This window comes from Leptosomus discolor, chromosome 16 (genome assembly GCF_034619465.1).
Source record: "Leptosomus discolor isolate bLepDis1 chromosome 16, bLepDis1.hap2, whole genome shotgun sequence".
Classification (NCBI taxonomy): Eukaryota; Metazoa; Chordata; class Aves; order Leptosomiformes; family Leptosomidae; genus Leptosomus; species Leptosomus discolor.
Window position 1 is genome coordinate 1,832,023 of NC_141406.1, and position 23,010 is coordinate 1,855,032.

General features: G+C 56.4%; 1 protein-coding gene across 4 annotated transcripts in view; it reads right to left on the reverse strand.

Moving 5' to 3' along the window:
- Positions 1-208: 208 nt before the first annotated feature.
- Positions 209-23,010, reverse strand: part of NF2 (NF2, moesin-ezrin-radixin like (MERLIN) tumor suppressor) — a 47,355-nt gene continuing 24,553 nt past the window's right edge. For 2 of the 4 annotated variants that reach the window (XM_086474124.1, XM_086474121.1), the window contains 7 exons: positions 22,538-22,651; positions 20,017-20,139; positions 19,415-19,632; positions 17,942-18,047; positions 12,635-12,765; positions 10,717-10,876; positions 209-295 (listed from right to left, as the gene is read on the reverse strand). In XM_086474124.1, the coding sequence (XP_086330250.1) occupies positions 245-295; positions 10,717-10,876; positions 12,635-12,765; positions 17,942-18,047; positions 19,415-19,632; positions 20,017-20,139; positions 22,538-22,651 (903 nt within the window). In that variant the 3' untranslated portion in view covers positions 209-244. Of the gene's footprint in view, positions 296-8,856; positions 8,902-10,604; positions 10,877-12,634; positions 12,766-17,941; positions 18,048-19,414; positions 19,633-20,016; positions 20,140-22,537; positions 22,652-23,010 lie in introns of those variants that run through there. The other 2 variants (XM_086474123.1, XM_086474122.1) reach the window with 2 other exon arrangements.

The window sequence follows — 23,010 nt, forward strand, 5'->3', positions numbered from 1 at the left end:
AAAAAAAGAGGGGCAGGGTGGAGGGTGAATGGATGCTAAGCTGGAGAACATCACACAGTCCGTGGGTAGCCGGGGCCCGAGTCCGTCGGTGTGCAGAGGCTGGCAGCACCCGGCGGGGACCGGGGGGCGATGCTGGGCTCCCCAGCCCCGGTTGGGGCACACGGGTCCTGGGGGAGAGGCTCCGGCTTGGTGGAGGAGCCAGCCGGCAGGCGGGGAGCAGCGGTGCGGAGCGGCTGGTCGCTTCCTAGAGCTCCTCGAAGAAGGCCACGCGGGACTTGGTGCTCTGTAGGGTGAGCTGCAAGAGAGCAGAGGGGGCGGCTGAAGGGGGACGGGGCTGACCCCTCTCCTGCCCGCCAGGCACCCCGAGCCCCAGCTTCACCCGTCCCCCAGGAGGGCACAGGGCTGAGCAGGAAGGAGCTGCTGCCTTTATCCCCTCCTGGCTCTCTGGGAATACCAGGGAAGGCAGAAGCAGGGATGTCGGGTACCCCCTCAGCAGCCGAGCCCCCCGCTGCAGCAAGGCCAGCCCGCAGGCAAAGCGCAGGGCGAGGACAGGCAGGCTGGGCTGGGGTCCACCTTCCCCCCCCCCCCCCCCCCGGCAAAGGCTGCTGAGGGGCCCCGCAGAGTCAATCGCCGTAATTAGCGCGGCCGGGGCTTTCGAGCGGTGGGATACACGGGAGCCTGGACCAAAGGTACTGGTCCTGGGTGTGGGGCCAGGAAGGAGTCCAGTGGGCTCCTTCCTTCCCTTGCCCTGGTGGTGGGGGCACATGTGGGGCTCTCCCAAAGCTGGAGGAGAAACAACCTCCATCAGCTGAGGACAGAGGGAGAATCACGCTCATCTCCCAACCCACAGCATCCCCAAAGCCTCGGGGCCAGCTGGGTACCTGTAACCGCCATCACCAGTCAGGGACCACCCCGTCCCGCGCTCACGTCCAGCCCCAAGCCACCACCCTTACTGGGATGAGCACACATGCCCCGTGTGGTCCAAGCAGCCCCAGCGTCACTCACCACCACCATCCCAGCACCTTCCCCCTGCTCCGGGACCTCACCCCAGACCTGCTCCCTCCATCCCGCAGGAGGATGGAGCTGGAGAGTCCTCACTTGCAGGACCGTGTCCTTAGAGCCAAGGCTCCGCAGGACTTGGAAACCTGGCCCAGAAAAGCTTTTTGCGGCGCTAGTGGAGGCAAAACACCCCCCCCCGGAGGGGCCGCGAGCCCATTTTCTAACGGGCCAAACGAGAGATGAAAGAAACACCCTCAGCAGCGAGGAAGAAATCGCCGCGTTGACAAGACAACCACCCAAAGGAGCACAGGCGAGAGAAGTGCCACCTTCCTACCAGCTGCTGAATCACCGCAAGAGTTTGCCAAACCAGCCGGCTAATCGCGAGGGCTTCGTTTCAGCTGGATTAGGCAGCAGTGCCTTCCGCCGGGGACGCCGGTTTTGCTGAAACAGGAATCCTAGGATCCCGTTACAGGGAGTTAAGCCAAGCGCTTCCCCCTCCCTGCTTCCCCCCCACGGCCTTTCCTCGGTAATTCCTTCACAGCTCTAATGCCACGCTGAAAAAAGCTGTATTGCAGAGGAAATTTCTGCAGGGGCTTAATACCCTTTGCTGGCAGCATCTCCTGGGCCAGGGCTGGCTCTCCTCCTCCTCCTTATCATCCCGCTGCTCCTCCAGCATCCCCTCTGGAGCTGGATGGGGGTGGATGAGATGGGATGGGGGCTCCGTGTGCCACAGGCAGCTCTCTGCCTCTCTGTCAAGGCTGGAAAGGGGGGGGGCGGGGGGGAAAAAAGAGTGGGCAGCCCCAGCCTGCTGCCAGCCCCAGCACAGGCTTCGTTTTGGCTCTTCCAGCAGAAATCCCGCCTGTGACCCCAAGCAGACACCCAGCCGGGTCCCACCTGGCGTATAAAACCCGAGGGGACAGGACGGCGCGGGGAACGGGCCTTCCCTTCGAGCCAGGCTGCTGCCCCCCGCCGCAACGAGCCGGCGCGAGGACGGGGACCGCCGTCCCCCTGGCCGAGAAGGGCGGTGGGCGAGGGGACGTCACCGGGCTGGCGAGGCTGGGGGGGGGGGGGTCCTAGGGCTCACGCCAGAGCCCGGCCGCCCACTGCAGCCCCAAACGGGGCAGCTCCACTTTCCCCTTTCACCTGGGGAGACCGAGAGGCTCGACCCCCCCCCAGGAGGGAGCGCCGCCCTGCCAGCCGCCCCCCAACACCCCGCTGCCGAAGGGGAATCCAAGCGTCCCACCACCTCCCCAGCCCGTGGCAGCTCGCCGGGCCGCTCCACGAAAGCCCAGCAAGGGGAGATGCCCCCCCGCCCCCCCCCCCCAGGTCCCCCCCCAGCCAACTCAGCGCTCCGATGGAGGAAAAGACAGGAGCCGGCTGCGACCGTGGGCGAGGCGGAGAGGGAAGATGTTTCCCCCAGGCTCGTACGGGAGATTGGACTATTTCGAGAGCAGCTACACGCAGCTGCTATCCCTCCGCGCGCTTTCGTGGCGCTGGGGTACCCCAAAGCACCACTCGGGCAGCAGCCCCTGCGCCGAAACCCGTCCCTCCCCGAGCAAACGCTGCTGCGGTGCCGGGGGAAGCGCGCGGAGGCAGAGCGCCGAGGGCAGCCAGCGCGGGCGCGAGGAGGAAGAAGAGACGCAGCCCCGCTCTTCCACCAGGGGCTTTCACCCCTCACTTCCAAAGGCTCCCCGAGACGCTCAGGTTGCTTTTTGTCCCCTTCCCTGGGAAACCGAGGCAGGGGGAGAGCAGCCCAGCTGGGGGCATACAGGGTCTTGAGGAGATGGGGTCCCGCCCAGAGGTGCGAGCGCTGACTGGCCAAGAGGGCCCTGCCCCGCTGCTCGGTGGCACTCAGCACTGGCCAGAACTTACCCTCCGGAAGGCAAAGACCACGGGGAATTCGACGGCAACAGAGCAGGCACCCTCGCTGCCACCGTGCGGAGGGACCCTCCATCCCTCATCACCCCCACGTTGCGCTCTGGCTGGTTCTGACAAGGCCAGGAGCTTGTGCAGCGTCTGGGCAGGAGGGTTTCTCCCCGTTGAGGCTCCGTGAAGAGGAGCCTCGGGCTGTCTTTCCCCCAGCACCCTGGAGGGTGTTAGGAAAGCAGCAGGCCAGCGGGACACAGGCACCGTTGGCCTATCTCCCCTCAGCAGGAGCTGGGTGACGGCGAAGACCTCGGCAGGGGCCAGCAACTCCAGGCTGCGCTGCCTCCACCGCCCCTGGAGCGAAGGCACCTCCGGCAGCCGCCGGCGGGACCTCCCGCCCCGGGAATGGGGGCTGCCCGGCAGCTCGCAGGCAGCTGCCTCCTCGCCCCCGATGACAGTCGGGCACATGAACGAACAGAGGAAATCAGGGCTGCTCTTGACTGCACACTGACCCTCGGCCACCGCTGCTCCGCTGTGCCCAGAGGGAAAACTCCCTTTTTCTTTCTTTTCTTCTCGTTTTTCTCGCTGCTGAGCAATCGCAGGCAGGGCGAGCCTGGCTGCCAGCGCAGGCTGGGCGGAGGGGAGGTGCGGCAGGAGAGCTCTGCCACCAGCCAGCGTCGTGGTCTCGGCGGGGAGCGTGGCAGGGCTGCAGCACGACAAAACCCGAGGGAGGCGCCGGGGGGGAAGAGGGGTAGAGCCAAGGGCAGCGCCTCGGGGCAGGGCAGCGAGCCCCACGGCAGCCTGACTCCTCGGAGGTGCTGCGAAGCCGGTGGGCACGGGGAGCCCTGCACGCCTCCCATCTCCTCCCAGCCGCAAAAGCAGGAGCCCCCGGCAGCTCTTTGCTGGGAATCCCACTCCCTCACGCAGGGAGCAACCGGGTTTGCTCTTCCCTGTACTGGGACGTGAAAGCGAGGAGGAGAGGAGCCGGGGAGGAGAGCGCAGCCCTGCTCTGGTCTCTCCACCGTCTGCTGGGGGAAAGCCCTAAGGTGGCCTCCAGCCCCTCCACAAAACTCTCTGCACCCTCTGCCTTCCCTTCGCCCGGCCAGGCAAGGAGAAAGAAATCCATATACCCGTACTGTACCGTAGTGCAGGCGAGGCAGAGTGATTAAGAGCGAGTTACATTCTCCTCAGTGCGGAGAGGGGAAGAAAAAAAAATTGATTTACAAGCAGTATTATGATAATCTCCTTCCTGCAGGAGGGAGGGTGGGCTCCACAATGCACTACCAGAGCCATCAAAGAAAATTTAGAGAGAGAGAGAAGGGAGAGGGAGCGCAATTAAGCGGCCAGAGCTCAAATGAATCAAGACAGGAGAAAGGGAAGAGTCCCACTCCCTGCATTCCTACGCTGGAGTTCCTCTGAGCTCTGCTTTTACCCAGGGCTGCTGGACTGATTGGATTTAAGAGAAACAAACAAACAAAAGCAACCCAATAAGTCCCTCACAGCCCAGCACGGTTTAGAGCGGCTAACCCAATAACTGCAGGCACCTAACTTCTGCTGGCCGGGCAAACCAAATAGAGAGAATCCACCCAGGGCTCCCAGCGAGCCCCCCGGAGCCGGTGCCCTCCCACGCACTGGAGATGGGGCATGGGCAGGAGAAGGGGGCTGCAAATCACAACAATCCGTCCTCCCCGGTCTCGAAGAACAGGGAGAGGTTTAAAATTTCTAGTTTCCTTCCCGTCTCCTCGTCCATCCCACAGCCCGGTCAGGCTGGAGGGAAAGGGTGACCCGTGCCACCCCCTGCGGCATCACCTTGCCCCACACGAGGCCGGGCATGTCTTCCTACTGCTGGGAGGGAGACCTACGGTCCCTGCTACGTCATCACCTGGCGCTGCACACAGTAAACCCTCTTTATTCCCTCCCCTGCTCCCCTGAACATCTTTCTCCATCCCTGCCCACTCCCCAGACTCCACCGGCCAGGTGGACCTTTCAATTCCCACATTCACTCTTAAAAGCAAAAACCTTCCCATTTTTCCCTCCCCACTCCCTTTCCAGTCCCCACCTCGCCCTTTCTCTCTTACTCCCACGCTGCCACTTATTGTCTCCCAAGCACAACTTTCCCCCGGCCCCCAACGCTTTGATGAGCGTGTTTAAAAGAGAGAAGATGACGCTCCATTTGAAGGAAACGCTTTTCAAAGGCTGCCACAAAAATAGCTGATAGGCCTGACGTTTCCTAGTTTCCTTTCACTCCTTGTAAACAAGGAAAAGGAGGCTGCCGTGTCCCAGTTTAGCTGCCAGGGAGTTTCACTCCCCAGCTCGGAGGAGAACCAGGGCAGAAAGAAGAGGAAGCTGGCGGGGCTACGTGTGGGCAAGACCCACGTGGGACGCCCCTCCATCCCCTCCTGCTCGCAGGAGGTGTGCGCCCAGAGGTGTCTAGAGCGGCTCTGCTCACCGGGGATCTCCCGGCTCTCACCTGCAGCCCAGCCGGGTGCCAGGCGGGGCGAGGAGCCAGCATCCTCGCTCGTCTTTCCTCTCCACCCTCACAGTTCCCGAAGGGATGGGAAACGCCGGGGCTGCTCCTCCTGGGAAGTCCCTCGCCGGTGGTGTGCCCGCTCTGCGGCATGCAGCCTTGCCCTCTCCCGGTGGGGAGCGATGCCACGGCGATGCCGCAGTTCCGCGGGAGGCTGAAGAGCGCCTCGTCCCTGGCCGGGCTGTCCCAGGGCCCACAGGAAAGGACGGACCCACTTGCGTGCAGCCCAGCCTGCTCTGTACCACCCTGGCTCCCTCCTTTGCCCTTCCAGAGCAGAAATATTCCTTGGGCTCGCCCCCTCCCGCTGCGGGATGAAGCTCCGGCGGCACGAGAACGTTCTCCTTCCCCGAAACGGCCGCGGCCCTCCATCCCCCCAGGAAACCACTGGAGCAAACCCCATTTCACACAGGGGAGCCTGAAGGTCCCAGAAGGGGAGAGATAAGGAAGCCAGTCCCCGGGAGACGACAAAGAGACCCCAGGAGATTTGTTGAAGCCCTCGAGGGACATGTTTCAGCCATCCCTAGCAAGACGCCAGCCGGGCGCAGCGGCAAGCGGGCAGATGGAAGCCGTCTGCCCCAGCACCAGCCTCCCGCAAACCTCCAGCCTGTCCAGGTAATGGAGTGGCCTCGTGACCTTTGGGGGCGGCACAGCAGCGTCGCGCCTGCATCGAGAGAGACTCAGACGGCAGTGCCCATCACTAACCCACCGGTGTGTCCTCCAGCCGCTGCAAAGGACAGACCACAGGCACATCTCGGAGGCGGGAGGAGGGAGGACCAGCCTGCAGAAGTCCGCTTCGCTCTGCCTTGCTCGCCCTTCCGCGCTTGGCAGCCAGGAGCTGCCCGTTGCCTCCCCCCGCAGGGGGACGATGCTGCGCCCGTAGGAACGCGGTAGGACACGACTGCTCGTGGCCCTGTGACGGAGGAAGTCCAGGGCAGTCTGCTGGTGATAAACAAGCGGATTTGAAGCAGCTTGCCCAAACCCCGAGTGTCTCGACGACAGGAAAAAGATCCTGCATCACCCGAGTTGAGGGCACCACTGCACCCCAACCAGGATGAGCCAGGAGAGGAGCCAGCAAAGAGGACGGTCAGCCACAGCTCACCCCACCGCCAACGCCCACACCATCCCCACGGGCACCAAAGCGCTGGCCCTCAGGAGCGAGCTCGAGCCCCAGAGAAACGCCGCGTCCGATAAAAAGCAGAGAGCTGCGCAAGAGCCTGGCAGGGAAAGGCCAAGCCTGCCCGTCGAAGGACCAGAGCACTGCTCAAGGACAAAGCCGCTTGTCTGGGAACAGGCGTGGAGATTTGCTCCTTGCCTGGATACTTCAAAGGGCTTAAATCACAGTAAATAAGCATGACTGTGCAAGAAGAAAGCGGCTGGAATGAAAGACCCGATTGTGTTTTAGAGCAGCAGCCTGTCCTGGGAGCCTTCCTACACCGGAGGATGCGAGGAAGAAGTGGGTTTTTTCATCTTCTACCACAGCCTAAGCGGCAAACCCTGCTGACGCCGAGCCAGCTGGAGTCAGCAGCACCAGCCCACGGCGCAGAGCACGACGGAGAAGGGAAATCAGTTTCCAGATGAGGTGCTTGTGCTGTGCCCACAGAGCTCATAAAAAAGGATTAGCATGTTAACCACGTAATTAAACATGAAAAACTTAGCAGGCGTCTTCAAAGGCAGGCAACAAAACCCAGAGGTCACACCGCAGCACTTGCTGTGCATCTGGTTTAATTACGGGGGCTCCTCCCAGGCACCCAACCTCTCCCAGCTGCTGGATTAGTCTTTTCACAAACCGCCAGGGCTTCATTTTACCTCCTCGTGCCGCGGCCACAAGTGGATTCCACCCCAAATTCACCTGCCACCGAGTTCCTCAAACCAGTTGGGATGGGACGGCGGGTTTCAACTCCTGCCCCAGAGAAACATCCAGCACCTCGCCCAAGGTGGCCCAGACTTGCAGGGTCACCCCTTTGTTTTAGTCTCTTCCCCAAGGAAACGCTTAGCCACGAGCACAGCCCATCTTGGGAACACCCGCAGCCCCCCAGGGAGCAGCTGGCAGCAGCCCACCAGCACAAAACCCTGATTTGAGTGATTTACAGCACTGCCTGCAGCCCGGAAAGGGCTGGTCCATCCAACCGCAGCACAAACCCGTGCTGATCGCTTCTGGGTACCGGCCAGCGAGAAGTCTGCACCTAAAGCATCCTCCTGCCTCCGCTTTAGAGCTCCCGAGGTGCTGGGAAACGGCTCCGCGGTCGGCTGTACGTGCCGCCACGCAGGCAGGGCCACACAAGCCCTCCCAGTCACTTTTCCGACAGCCTTTTCCGAAGGCGCTTACCGCCAGGTTTGCCACCCGCCTCCGCGAGCGCTGCCACCGCAGCACCCGTGCCGGTTCCCCCCCCCCGCCTCCCCCGGCCCCGAGCACCACCGCTCACAACTCGCCAAACCCCGTGGGCTGCGCCAGAGCCACGGTCGAGGAAAGAGCAAAAAGCAAACGAACGAAAAAAAGGCTTCCCCAAACTCAGCCTCCTGGAGGAGGGAGTCGGCGCTCTGCGCGCACGCAGCCTGCGGATGGAGGGCGAATCCTCGGAGGAAAGCAGGCTCCAGAAAGAAGAGACGCGGCCTGAACAGAGCAGGAGCCCCCAGCACGCTGAAGGAGGCAGGGGACAGGCAGGGAGGAGAGCGGCTCCGACAGCCGCCGTCCCCTGGCACAACGGCGACCAACGGCGCTACCTCCAGCACAGTCTACCCCCAGACCCACCCCCCCGCCCGCCGCCTCGCCCGGGAGCTCCCTGCAGACGCCGGCGGTCCTCGGCCGCCTGCTCTACGTTCCTGGGACACTTCTCAAACGGGCAGACGCTGATCACCCCTCCACGAGCTGCTCCGCTCCGAGACGGAGGTTTTAGCCCGTTACGACAGTTTTGGCAGCAAAGAGTTGATGGGGTTTGTTTGGTTGCCTTTTAATTAATAAAAATCCCGAATTTCTTTCTGCGGCAAACAAGGGGGAAGGTCCTGGTTTACTTCATTAAAGAAATCTTCAAAGGCCACCCTGCACCTCCAACAGATTCCCAGCCACCGGCAGCAGAGCAAAACCAGGCCTGTTTAATTATTGAAGCACCTACGCCTGCACTCCCCCACTGATGTTGCCAACTCAACTTCTGCCAAGAAAGACGCTTCCCAGCACGGAGGATCAGGTGGAAAAACGAAGGCGGAGAGGCTGTGAACGCTACCGAGGGAGCGAGAGCCGGGCCGGGCGGCCGCCGGCGACATGCCGCGCCGCGGCGGGGACGGGCAGGGTGCTGTGCCACGGGCAGCCCCGTCTCACCGGCACTGCCGCGGTGCAGGAGGAGGGTTGTAGGGGTTGGCAGCGACGGGAGCCGGTGAGAGGGGTGCGTATCGCAGGCAAGCTCATGCACAGGTTAGTATCCCAGCCAGTGATCCCATCACCCCACGCAGAGTACCTTGGAATAACCTACTTTGAAGTCTCAAATGCAGATAGGTCTTCTGCCCTGGGCTTGAGGCTAAACCAGCAAAATAAAATGAACAAAAAAAAAAAAATATAATAATCCTCTGTGACACGAGTAATGTCATTTGTGCAATCTGTACAGTTTGCCCGGAGCGCTGAAGTGATCAGCAGCTTCCAGGTGGGGCGGGGGTGTTGGGATTATTTAAGTATTGCTAAACTGCTATCCCATTTCCAGCGCCTTCATTCTCCTTTCCATCACCACTGCAAAGACAAAAGCCCTCCTGACCTCCTGGCGACAGGAACAAAAGCAGTCTGTAATTTTATTCTGATGTGCTCCACTAATAGACTACTACTGAAAACCCTTTGCTCCTCCAGCTGAGACGCAGGAGCCGGGCAGCCTCGGTCCCCTCCTGAAGGGAGGGGACAGGACAAGACTCCAGCTTCAAAGGGACAAAGAAGGGCCACGCAGTCCCAATTACAGCGCTGAGCCCTGACAGACGTCGAAATGATTTCCCAGCCACCTTCTTTAAGGGAGACAAACACGACCATCGGCTCTCTACGAACTTGTCGCTGTCAGGAGGGAAAATTTAGCATTTTCTGTTTAAACTGAGGACTCCGAACAAGGAGACAAAACCCAACAAAACCTACTGGGAGCAGAAATGTCTTCAGATTCTACAACAAAAGGGCCTGTGAAGATTTTTATATTCTCTGCTCTGGTGGGACAGGAACCCGAACAGCTCAGGGCTAGCGCAGGAACCCGAACAGCTCAGGGCTAGCTAGGAGGGAGACCCACTAGATTCATTTTCCTGCCCCAACTCCGTGATCATAAACTCCCAGCCGTGAAAGCTGGCACGAACCGACATTCTCAAATCCTTTCAGCTGTAACTCTCGGCTGGGAGCAGTAAAGAGGGAAGGATTTGGTTTTAAAACCTGGAGTTGTTACCACAGCCTGCGTCCCGTGCCATACAGGTTTCCGAACCCTTCTCAAGGACAGCTGCTGGCAGGGAGCCAGCTGGGTAAAAGCCTCTGCAGATGAGTGGGACCGACCACTCCACCCCACCGTACCGATCACGGATGTGCCCCCAGCCCCTCGTGACAACGAGCCCGGCTGGGAGAACAGCCAAGCTCCTAAGCAAAAGGAAAAGGATGGGGCGCAAAAAATCACGAGCGGGCTTTGTGGTGACCTTTCCGGTGCGGCCCCCGGGCTAGCAGAACCAGCCACCCTCACGTTTTGGCTAAGTTACTCATCTCAGCCGCGTTTCTAGAGGCAGGTGGTTGCAGGGTCCAGAGCACAGGGAGCAGACATCTCCCACAGACCCTGCTAGCAAAAGATTTTGCTGTTAGTATTTGAAGCTGCACTACAGGTTGCTCCAGAACAGATTAAAAAAAAAAAAGAGGACGAGGTTTTTGGCATTTTCTACTGAGAGCCTCTAAGTCAGGAGTATGTTTGCCCTTATTATTCACCAGACAAGCTCAACGCTGCTTCCTTGCAGTCCCTGTAGGGAACGGTTGCAGTAGGCAGGCAGGGCTTTTCCTGCTCCCGGGGTCACTCGGGTAGCAGACCCCTTCTAACAGCACCCCTCTACCCAGCTTTCGTTAGGGTTCAGCAAGACCTTCCAGCCTCGAGACCTTTGCATCCCTTCACACAGCGCTGAGGAGACAAGGCTTTGGTCGTGGCAAGGATCAGCCAGGAACACCAGAAGCTGAAATGCTCTGCCCTTTGGATCGAAGCTATGCAGCCGGGGAACAAAGCCTAGATCAAACGATTTTATTATAACATCTTGTGCAAAAGCTAAACCAAACCGCGGGGTTTTTTTGTGGTTTTTAAAGGATTTCATCAGGCGAGATACAAACTGGAGCCCTCCGATACCTTTTTAATAGTGTTGTGCTTGCTGTTGCCTCGGCTGGCATTCTCGTTGTGCAATATATCCAGAGCTGTCTCTCTCTCCTTTAGCTTCAGCGCCTCAATTTCTGTCTTCAGCTCGTTCAGCTGCTCCTGCAGGTGCTTGCTCTTCTCCATGTACTCCACCCTAGCACACACACACAAAAAAGTCCTGGGTTAGCACCGGCCAGCTGCACGTGGCGACACGATAACTGCGGCAGCCGAGAACAGAATTATAACAGAAAAACCTTCATCTTCATCATTTCTAGTGTGTGGAACTGACAACACTAGTTTACAGCACGCAGTAAACTACTCCGAGCGAGGATTTGTTCATTACTAAACAGAGGACCCAGACAGCTGACCCAAGAACAAAACTGTAAGTCACATTACTATAAAAAGAAAACCAAGCCAAGCCGGAGCTGCTGGACGATATTTCTAAGTCCCCCCATTTCCGAGTGAAGCTGCGCCACGATACAGGTTAACACCGCACAGTTGCAGTCTGTTCAAGCAGCGCAGCTCACAAACTCAACGGCACGAATCCTTCCAGTAAGGAAGGACCCTGATGTACTGACTTCTCAGGTTTTAGAGGGATTTAGCTTGTAAACCGTGTGGGAGCAAACACTGCCCTCAAAATATCAGGTATCTTTGAGACACACAGCATCCCTGGGAGACAGAAAGGTCTCCCAAAATAAGGAAGAAGAAAAAAAAAACAACAACCCCAAAGCCAGCATTCTCAGGACTTGGCCCTAACTGCCTTCCACGATGAAGCATCGACGGGAGAAAAATCACACCGTGTCAGCCTTGTGCTTGTGACTAAACACCGAGACCCAGGTCAAAGTACCAGCAGGCTAACGAGAACCCTTTCAGAGTGCCAAAATCCGCAGCGAGGTTTATCTCAGCACCCGAGGAAGGAGAACAGTCCCGGAGAAGTCAGCAAAAGCACGCTGTTGCTTCCAGCATTTGGCAGAGGCAAGCTCTTCCTGCTTAGGCGAGTGGGATGACCTAGTTAGCAACCTGGGTACGGAACCAGGAATTATCCTGTTATTTCCAGCTTCCATCTTTTTCCTTCTGGCCTTAGGAAAAGTTTTTAACCTCTGTCTCTAGCACAGTGCTCTGTTATTTCATACACAGGAGCGGGCACTGAGCAGAGGCTAAATAAACCACCCGCGGGGATCCAGGGGCATTTCATTCCAGCCCCAGGAAGTTTTGGCCGGAGCGCTACGGCAGAGCCCTTCTAGCTTTGATCTACTACCCAATCAATGAACAAAGCACATTATTACTACAGAGATTAAAATCTGATCTGCTTTGATTTCTTCTAAATTTGTCATTTTGAAGGCTACACTTACACCCTCAGGAAAACACAAGATCAAAGCTCATAATCACATCCAGACTTGCTGGCGCACACTTTTTATATATAAACATGACGCAGACCCCAGGAAAAAAGGGGTTAAAGCCCTGTCGTGGGACCCCAGCGCACACTCCAGCGACCTTTACACTCTCTGGACACGCTTGCACAAGCTCCAGCCTGCAACAGCTCAGTGCACCAGCAGGCAGGCTGCTGGTAACTCTTTCTACCAACACGCACAGCTCAAGCCGAAACAAGAGCCGGGTTAACCACGTGGAGAGGAATCGGCGGGTGCAGGGCTCAGCCCGCTGAAACTCGCCTTCCAGCACGCAGCAGAGCCCCATCTGTGACACCAGGCGTGTTCCCTCAGAGAAACAGTGAGCCAGTGGCTACACCATGCTCTGGGCAGAGCTCCTAACGACCTGGTAAACCTGAGTCCAAAAGACTTCTCCCCCTTTCACCTCACACCGGCGGCTCGTCTGGAACGTTGAAGTCCCATCCAGCCCTGGTGCAATTCCTCCCGCTGCACCCGAGGCACAAATCCCAGCCCTGGCCACGTACTTCTCTTTCTCGATTTCCATTGAAAGCCTCTTCATGTCCGTATCCTTGAAGTCAAAGGACAGGCTCTCGTTGATGAGGTTGAAGCTCGGCAGGTCGGTCGGCAGCGCTGTCGTACTCGAGTTCATGGACTGCTAATGAGAGAGAGTACGAATTAATCGCTTTTGGCCACACCAGTGTTCCTACAGCAAATGTTCTGTAACACAAAGGTAAAAATCAGAGCAACACCTAAGCACGCAGTACAAGGTGCTACTCAGTAATGCTGGAACGAGGTCCTGACCTGCCACTCACGCAGGTACCACCACACTCCTCTGGGGCTGGGTGCATTCCACCTCACAGCAGCGCCAAACTGGAAGGATCTCATCGTTTGCATGGGGAAAGGGAAGGGGCATGCGTATTCCTGACACAACACAGCCCACAGCCCCATTCGTCCGAACCAGCCTCACGCTCTCCGGAGAGCAGGCCACGGGGCTCCTTTTCAGCTGGTGAGCTTTTAACACAGAAGACTGCAAGCACTCCGAGGAGCAGCAAGCAAGCATCAGATCGGCCTGAAGATCCCCTTGCTCCATTCCCAATTCGCTCTTCAATTCAGAGCTACCGCTCCTCTGGGACCCCGCTCTTTGCGGTAGTAAAGAGGAAACAAAACCACCACCTGCCTTCCAAATCTGTTGTCAAAAGTTGGTAAAATCTAGGTTTTATCACTGCTGTGCCACTTAAAACAATGTCGGACAGAAGGTGCCTCTTGGGAGAGGTCTGACAGCTGTTTAACTTTAAACCAAATTTAAAAAGTGCAAGCTGTGAACAGGGGCAAGGCAAGACCCTGTATGACAGCAGAGCCCTGCACTCCACTGCTCCCCAAAGCGTGAGCAAAGGACAACGTCGCCCCAAGGGTTAACTGGGATGCAACCTCAGTAAGGCGCGTGAAGACGCACTGACACATTTTTATCTTCGCAGTAACTTACAGCTCCAAGTGTTTAGGAACCACGGCGAGATTCTGTTGCAAAGGCAGCAATAACACAGGGAATCACATCACCCCTGAGCAAGGACTCGGGACTCTCTGCCTCCTGCAAAACGCTGTGACATCCCCCGCTGACACATGCTGCCAGGCCCTCAGATTTTATCTTCCTCTAAAAAAAAAAAATGACCCTTCTCTCAGTCAAAAATTCCGTCACACCTCTAATAAACGGGCTCATTACCAGCGGAGGAGGAAAAGCATCCTGACTCAAGTCACCCCTCTGCTCTCGCAATACGTTAGACGAGGTCGCAAGCAGCGGCACACGTCAAGGATGGCACAGCGGCTTCAGATGGCAGACTGTGCGCGTGGATCTGAGTCAGAACTGCTGCCAGCCTGCTTAGCCCTCGTTTTGGATGTGAGAAATCCAGCCCAGCATCCAAAAGGTCACCCACCTCTCCGTCAGATGCTTTAAGGGATTCCTGTAACGAAAACAACATGCTCAAACAGCCTGGACTTGGGGGGGGATGGCAGGAGCTGGTGCTGCAGAGACAGGCTGCTCTGGCAGCACACCCCAAAAGCTGGTGGGGTGGTTCTAGGGTACCCGCTCTGACAAACGAGATCTTGAGCTTCAGCTGGTTATTTCTTTCCCTTGTTTCTCCTATTTGGGATACTCCAGGGATTGTTTGCAGCCAGCTCCGCTCCAACAAGAACCGCCAGCGCCGGGGCGGTGACAGATTTACTCTGCACAATAACCTGCCTCTTCCCTCACCGCCAGCCTGGAATTCACAAACAGCCAGGGCTCGGCCCCCGCTTGCTCTTCGGCTGGACAAACCCGAGAGGGACGACATTTCATGTACCCTGCAGAGGCAGAGCTGGGATGCAAACACCTAGTACAGGCATAAACAAGGAGGCGCTGAAACCGCACTGCTCGGCCGGGCTGGGGCGTTACAGGTGAGTTAGACTCACCCGACAAGGAAACACGATTTTTTTACCCCCCCCCCCCTACCCCATCGCTGCTAGTGCAGAACACAGCGGCATTAATTCTGGAGCAGGCGCTGAAAGGGACGACCGAGTACCTAAATTCCAGTCTCGAAGGAAAGGGGACAGGTCTGCCAAAGCACTTAACTGATTTAAATACTTGCATCGCATTGACATGCAAGGCAATGTCTGTGAGGCACACAGGTGTTCGCAAAGCCCTTCCCACGTGAGGTTCTACGATCCCTGCTGCTGCGCAGGGGAGCCAGGATCACCAGGACCAGCCTGCTGGCCTTCAAACAACCTTTAGCATTTATTTCAGCACATGCCCATCGGTTTTTGTTTTTAAAAAACCCAAACAACAGCACTAACAGTTGAGCAGGAATTTCAGTTGCTGCAATCGTTAAGCCCAGATGCCAATTTGTCAGGGTTACTACGGCCACTTCCTTGCCTCTCCTCAGCACTGCTCCTTCACGCAGCAATGAAAAAATGGGTGGGGAAGTCAGAGAACAGCGGCAGCGAGGAAGAGTAAGGAAAGAGCAAAGAAAGAGCATGCTGGGGGCTTCCAAAGGCACAGGCTTAGTACCGGGAGCAAAACATTTCCCTGCCATTTGCAATAACCCTGGGCCGGTCTTGCACAAGGCGCAGAGATTTTTAACCCAGGGGACGTGGGGTGTCCCTGGGACACAGGGTGACAAAGGGGACGCAGACCTTTTCCCTTATGTGTTTCCTCACCTGGAACAAACCGCATAACCCCGTTACTGCAGTAAAGCAATTTCCTGCCGTTAACAGAGGCAAGCACCACGCTGACAGCGGTCATCCCTCTGGAGTACAGAGCGAGAGAGACCATACAGAGGAAGCACAGAGCAAGTCATGTCATGAGGCTTCCCCGGCAGGGAGAGCTCCTCCTGTTGCTGCCACTGCCTTTACTTTGCTGCTCAAGAAGCTGGGCAAGCCCAGGACAGCCGCTTACTGCTTCAAGAGGATCAGAGAAGAGATGACTGCCTTTAGTCTTGCGTGAGTAGCACCTGAAGGGCAATGAAGGAGGCAAAGAGCCATTGCCAAGTCAGTAAAGAATGAATTGTTCTCCCAGCCCTGACGGCCTGAGACTCAGATTCACATCTTCTTTCTCATGCATCACCTATCAGTCCCATCACAAAAGCAGATTGGGCTTCAAGGACTAAAAAGACATCGAAACAAGCTTTAAAAGAAAACAGGATGGGAGGCTGGAAAGTTAAAAAAAAGCCCACAATTAACTGTTTCTTGTCTTTTCTGCCACACATCCATTCACTCCCCCTTTCCCCTCCTGCTCTTGCTCCCCAGAGGGAAGTCCTGTCTAGCTCTCAGTGCCAGGGGACGACACAGAACAAGTACTGGGACCTCAGAAAAGAACAAGATCAGAGTTACACCCTCATTAAGGAAGAGAGGAGCTGGAATCTTGCACTGCTCCTCAGAGCTGCCATTTACCTGAGGGACACGAGCCTTCCAACTGCAGCTTTCAAGAGCCCTTCATCCCGCAGCTTGTTCCCTCCCTCGGGCTGCGCCTGCCCGCTGGGCCCCTCCGTGGGCTGGCAGGGGAGGAAGGCTCGCCCGCACCCCGCTCTTCGAAGTGGTGCACAGGAACAAGAGCTCAGCACATCTCACCCCGCCTGCCCCCAACCACGCAAGCAGCAGAGCAAGGAGAGAGGCCACAGGGGAAAGGAGAGGGAATGGAAGGCCCGGCAAGGTGTTGTCCCCTGGATACGGGCCCACCGGTCACACTTGCCTCCTCCTGACCTTGGAAAACACCAGCCGCCGAATCCGAGCGACACGGCGCTCCTCCCCGGGGCTGCAAGAGGGGCAGGAGGAGCGGCAGCTGCACGAGGGGACCCTGCCACCGAACTGGGGAGGAAAGAAAGCACGTCCCCTTCCTTCCCAGCACCAGCAGCCCTGTCAGGATGGCCAAGGCTCTTTAGGGAAGGGAGAGGCTGCGGCGCCACGTGTCTGGAGGAGGCAGTTCTGCGTGGATTGCCTCCAGGCAGATGCAGCTGGCGGGGTGGAGCCGAGCTCCACCAAACCCTCCAACATTCCCGCTCAGGAGGCTCTAACTCCGCCGGGCAGGACCGCAGCCAGGCGGCTGCTCCCCAGCCAGCCCCGGGGATTTACGGAGACGGGCTCGTTATCTGGGGTCTGCCCCTTCCACCAAGGATGGGCACAGCAACACGAGGGAACGCGGACGGGAAGGAGCTGCCCAAACGTCAGCGTTGGGCTGATGTAGCGGGGCAGTAGAGTTTCGATGAGGACACGCCACCCTGTGCACAAGTCACACCCAGAATTAAAGAGCTGGTGGATCCCAGAATCCTAGTGAGTTGTAAAATAAGCAGCACTCCAAAGCTAAGCTTTACCAAGCACTGAGGTAGTTAACACTTGACTGAGTGTCCCACAGCTCAGAGCGCCTGCTTATTTTTCCATCACTGCCATTTTTAAAGGCTTCCGAACACTTTTGCAGGGAACTTCAGAGAATCGGGATGAAAAATTACTTCATCTCAAGCTCCTCAAAAGTTCCCGGAGAAGGGGGGGAAGGAGCCTGCAGGTACAAATTAAAGCTTCAGTACTAGATAGGTCAATAACTCCCACGTACGTCTGCTGAGTTTATTCCTGAAGCTGCCGAGCTCTTCCCCCTTCACCCCTCAGGAGAGCGAGGCAGCCGAACCGGCAGCCGCGGCAGGTGTGAGCTGCGGGGAGGGGAGAGCTGGATGGGTTCTGCAGGCCCTGCAGCACAATTAGAGAAGTTGAGGAAAGGAACTGCCAGACTGATCGAAGCAATGGTCATTTAGTCTGGCATTTCAGTCCCCGGCAGCAACCGGGACCAGATGCTTCAGAGGAAGGTATGAAATCCTCTTAATGGGCAATTATCTCCCTTCAAGGAAGTTTTTTCCTTTGCAGCACATAGATGCACAGTGGCCAGTTTATGCCCAAAGAATGAATTTACAGGTTCTGAACGATGTTTATCCTACCTAACAGGGACATCCTCCATTTCTAAGTATTTAACCTTATTTTAAAGGCTATGGCTGAGCTGGTACACTCCACACGTGCTAGCAAAGCATGGCTCTGACACGCTCGTTAAACTGGTTTAAAATTGCACCAGCAGCTCCCTTGCTCTTGGTAGCACGAGGCAGGGAAAGAAAAAAAAAAAAGAGCAAAATGATCTGCTGTGGGATGAGGTGCCTGGATGAAAAGGGCGAGCACTGCTACGGGTTTCTGAAGAGCCGCCGAGCCGTGCAATGAGACGGCTCGTACCACTCCACCGACGGGACGGAGACACGAGACTCCTCCAGGCTACGGAGGAGGGCACCTTTACAGGCTGGGAGCCGGGGGACTACAATGCAGATCGCTCTTACTGTGTAGGACGACTTGCTGGTGATCTCCAAAAGCTTCTGCTTGGCTCTGCGCTCTGACTCGCGCGCCTCCTGAAGGTCTTGCTTTAGCTGATCAGCCTCCTTCGCCCTGCAAAGAGAAACAGCAAATGGCAAATATCAGATTGAAGTGGAGAGGAATGAGAAGATGGAGAAGCAGGATTACAGTGTAGGCATGGAATAGGCTGAGATTTGTCCTGCAGCAAGCCCTGAACTAAGAAGTCATTTGAGCAAGGGAAACACCAGAACCATTCACACGTGGGATGTTTTAATTAGCACAAATCCAAGCCATAGAAGGGCAGCTCCGACATGGGCTCTGCGTGAGCATCAGTGAGCAAGGCTAAGGGCTGGACAAGTGTGCCTAGATGTCAGAATGGGGAGAACAACTTCAGAAGTCAAGCTCAGACTTACAGCAGGAGAGGCAGTTTTCTGACAAGTAAGCCTCGACTAATGGTTCTTTACTACATCCAAAGAGGAAAAAGCACTCAAGATCCCTACTGACAGGGCCCAACAATTCTAGTATTTAGCCTTGAGGCTCAAGGACCCTCCCCAAGGAGAAAGCCAAAGGAGGGAAAGATGCTTCCTCTGCCAGATTGAAATTTGAGTGGAGACTTCCCAAGATAGAGACCAAGGCAAGAAGAGATGGACAAGCGTGGAGCTCGTCCAAGCAGAAAAGCTGACACTGAGCAAGCTCTCACATGGAAAGGAATAATCAGTTGGAAGAAAACAAGAATGATCTTTTACTTGCTCACTAGCAAATGCACCATGGGACCTGGGCTCTGGTATCAAGAGGATGGAAACACCAGTTTTAACAAGCAGCAAGGACTCCAGGAGCTAGGGAGACCTCAAGGCTAATCTGAAACAGAGACCTCACGACTGGTAAGGAGAACTAAACAACTGAGAGGTAAATAGAGGAATAAAGAGAGAATACGGAATGTAGATCTACCATCCAGAAGAAGGGAAAAAAAAAAAAAAAAAAAAAAAAAAAAAAAAAAAGTTGTCAAGTACTTTGGGGAATGCAGTGGGTGTTTGCAAAATCACCCAAAAGTAGAGCTGGCTTCCGCTGCTGCTGTCAGGGCGCGAGAGGCGTGGGAAGGCAGAGTGCCAAGGACCACGGTACTTTCTCCCCCACTAGCTGACAGCCCCTCTTGCTGCTCTCACCACAGTATCTCTCCCAAAGAAGCCTTCAGAGAAGGGTCTCCAGCTCCAATGCAGGGAAAGATCAGGGCCACCGCTGCTCTACCAGCGTCATTTTCCTACTCTCGCTGTGGCAAACAGCAAGATGGAGAGAGAAACCAGCTGAGCCTTGGGGCCGTTTGCTGCTGTACCTGCGCAGGAGGCCAAGGGCTCGCTGCAAACCATGGGGTGGGTAGCTCAAGGCACGAGCCACCGTTTCAGCCAGGTCAGAAGGGGGTTGGAAAGCAAAGCAGAAGCAGCTGCAAGGTTGTACCCTCTGACCTCCTCTCCGACTCCTCCGCCATTTTCAGTGCCAACATCTCTGCCTCTAGCACCTTCTGTTCCATCAGCCGCTTCTCCTCCTCCGTCCGGATGGCCGTGGCTTTGATTCGCTGCATCTCCTGTTCAGCCTCAGCTGCTTTCTGAGCCAGGAGCTTGGCCTCCTCCTCTGTGATCTGAGCCTTCTCAGCCAGCAAGTCTGCTGTCTCTTCAGACCTCATCTGAGAATTAAGGCACATGAAGCCATCAAGCGCACCGAATGTCTCCCCAAATACGCTTACAACCCCCGGAGCAGGGCCCTGAGCTGCTTGCTCCACACGGCCACCACGGCCCATTGAGTCCCTCCCTTCCATCAAAGCCCGCAGCCTTCTGCAGCCAAACCTGGATGTGCCCAGGCTCAGTCCCAAATCATCCCCCCCCCGAGCTCCTCCCACAGCAGGCTAGCAGCGTGAAACCAGCTCCATCCAGCCTCCTGATCACCATCCCCCAGCAGCAGCTTGAGAACAGCCACAGGACAGGCACAGTGCGCCTCCTGAAACGCTTCAGCAGTGGAAAGAGCGAGGAACAGCTGGAGTGCCTTGGGAAACAACCTCCCAGAGACCTACCAGAGCCTCGTTGGCCATCGTTGCCTCTTCCTTTAACTGCATCAGCCTTCTCTCCAGCTCATCCCTTGTCCTCTCAGCATCTTCTCTCATTTGCTTCTCTCGGGCCAGGCGCTGCCGTTCCATCTAGGAAAAAAGGATCGGGGAAAGCAAGAAGTGACACCCATCAGAAAGGCTGTCCACAGGACGACAAAGGGTCACTACGCGGGAGTCAGAGCACCGGACTGTGCTGCTCATCCACACGGGGCACTTCACTAAATGGGGGTGACCTGATTCACCCTGCTCCCTTGAAAAGTGTCATTCCCGAGACCATCCCCTCTCCTCTGAGCCGGCTGCTACCCACAGCGCTGCCGCACAAGCTTCCTGCAGGTGATTAAGTCCCCAGACAGCACCCTCCTACGCTGACTCACAGGGCAGCCTCACACAAGCAGGGTCCCAAGAGCTCCAGCTACACCTCAAGTTTCTTACAGCAAGTTGAACAGACAGCAAGACTGGGCTTAAGGGCAGTCTGAGGGCATCTTCAAACCATCAGATACAGACACTGCAAGGCAGGAGCTTGAAGGACACCGATAGCTGCTACTTTTGATCAGACATCTAACCCAGCATGCTGGAAACTTCCCTTCCACTTATTTATGGGGGAGGTCACAAAGAGTGTGACCACCTCTGTCAGTTCCTAGGCACGAGGAACCCTCTGCCTCCAGCTCGGTCTGCAGGAAATAGCAATGCTTCTCCTGAGGGGAAGATCCAAGCCACGCTGAGACAACCCACCAGAATCCGTCACCTCTTCCCAGAAGATGCCGAGTGTTGTATAGACAGAGCGTGCCCAATAACTGCCTCTCCACTAGCCAAGCGCCCAAAGGGAGCCATCGGGCTAATTAACACAGCAAGTTTAAGCACTCCAGTATGACAGAGATGGGTGCATTATAAATATCCACGCTGCAGCTAGGACTTGCAGCATTGCACAGGCCACCTGCTGGGTTTAATAAGGGAAATAAGTGCGACAAGACACATTTCTCTGCTCCTTGGACACCAACTGTGTTCTGAAAGCGGGACACCCACTGCTCTAACGGCTCTGCTTCATTCTATTAAAGGTTCCCCTCATTAATTATCATTACAATCTGCATCCCACTCAGGACTTCCATTAACAAGAATGCCCGGTACAAAAGAACTATCTGGAACCAGTTAACAACCGTGGATCCTGGGGAGGGAGGAGAGAGCAGGCAAGACAGCCCGGTGGCTAGCTCGGGAGAGGGCAGCCAACCCAAGCAGACGCTCGACCTTTCCCGCAGAGCACAAGCGCTCTGGATTCGAGAGCTCACGCGAGGCGATAAGCTTCTGCTCACTCCCAGTGCCCTCACCTCTCCCAGCAGCCCAGCTAAGCACGAGATCTCAAGTCTCCCTGGCGTTATCCAAACCTCACGAGATTGCAAAATGTGTCCGCAAAGCCACCAGCATTTGGACACCACGCTGCTCCTGCCAAGGAGGACCTTTTGCTCCGCTAATGCCAACTCCTTATTGACCAGAGGAATCCCCACGGGAAGCAAGAAGCTCCCCCTTCCCCAGAGGAGCTGGCCTGGTTACCCTCATCGTGACTCGCGTCCTGTCCTCTCCTGCCACCCCACAAGGTACAGGAAGGAGAACTGCTTCAGGAGGTGTCGGCAAGACAAGCCACGTCACATCTCCAGGTCAGCTGAGCACCTCAACACCAAAGTCCAGCACCATGCAAGCACCTCTATGGACATGTTTGAATCCATTAACCTAGCAGTTCCTTGAGCATAAGACCCTCCCGGGTGCAAACGACTGCTTTGGTTTCTCCTGCTGCTATCTAGTGGCTTTATGGCGAAAGGGACATTTATATTCTAAGCATCAGTACTCAGATTAGCTGTGTGGGTTTCAGTGAGTAGAAAAGGTCTACGAGCAGAAAACAATGATTCATACAATCCAATTTGCTGATATATGCTCATCGGCTACACGCTGCTGCCTCCAAAGAGCCGTTCTCGCCGCCTGGGCTGACCTGCGGCAGATAAAGGAGGCCAGCGCCAAATTAGCATGCAGGCTGCACACCCCGAAACGCCGGCGTGCATTCCATCACCGCGTTAATTAGAAAATGAGGCGAAGAACTATGGCAAAGCATGGCTCCCCCTCACAGCCCCTGCTTTAATTACAAACAACTACCCCAACATCTTTCCAGCTACGGGGCCCAGGCGTTACCTGAGGGGGAGAAGACACACACACACACACACACACTCTCGTAGGACACCCAGGTCCGCCCTTCCCTCACGTCCTCCCAGCTCTGTTCTCCAGTGCGGGGGCTGGGCTCGGGCTGCCAGGCTGCCATCAACCCGCAGAGCCAAGTTGAGAATGACTGGCGAGGTGGGAGCAGGCTACTAAAACGAGCTGTTCAGCTGGACCGTCCCTCAAAGCTGCTCCGTGTGCTTGATGTCATTCTGGAGACTGTTCCTTCCCAAGCTCGTCTGCGTTTCTGATTTTGGCTCACGGTCTAGTTACATGGTATGTCTCTCACCTGCTTCCTGGCTTTCTCCTCCCTGGCCTGCGCTTTCATCTGCTGGACCTCCAACGAGTCTGCCTTTCTCCTCCTCATGAAGAGGTCGTGGTTTCCAATACACAGCTGAAGAATCTATCCCAGTCAAGGGTGAAGAGTGGAGAAAAACAGCTGTATACACGTGATGACGATGAGCTGGTTTGTATTCTCGACACACAGAAAACACCAGAACTGCTCTGCTTTGGTGCTTGTAAGCACTTCCACCCACTGCCCTCAAACCCTATGAGCTCTCGTACCCATATGAGGGGCAGGGAGCCAAGGCACAGCCAAGTCCCATTACCAAACACCAGCTCCTGGGCTACCAGCTCTTTGCTGAGACAATTTTCTGTTTTCTGTGCATCCAGCACAGCACGGTTTTGGCAAGTTTTATACCAGCCCTAGAAAGGCAATAGGCCAAATAACGAAACAAAGACTTCTACAGCACTGATCAGTTC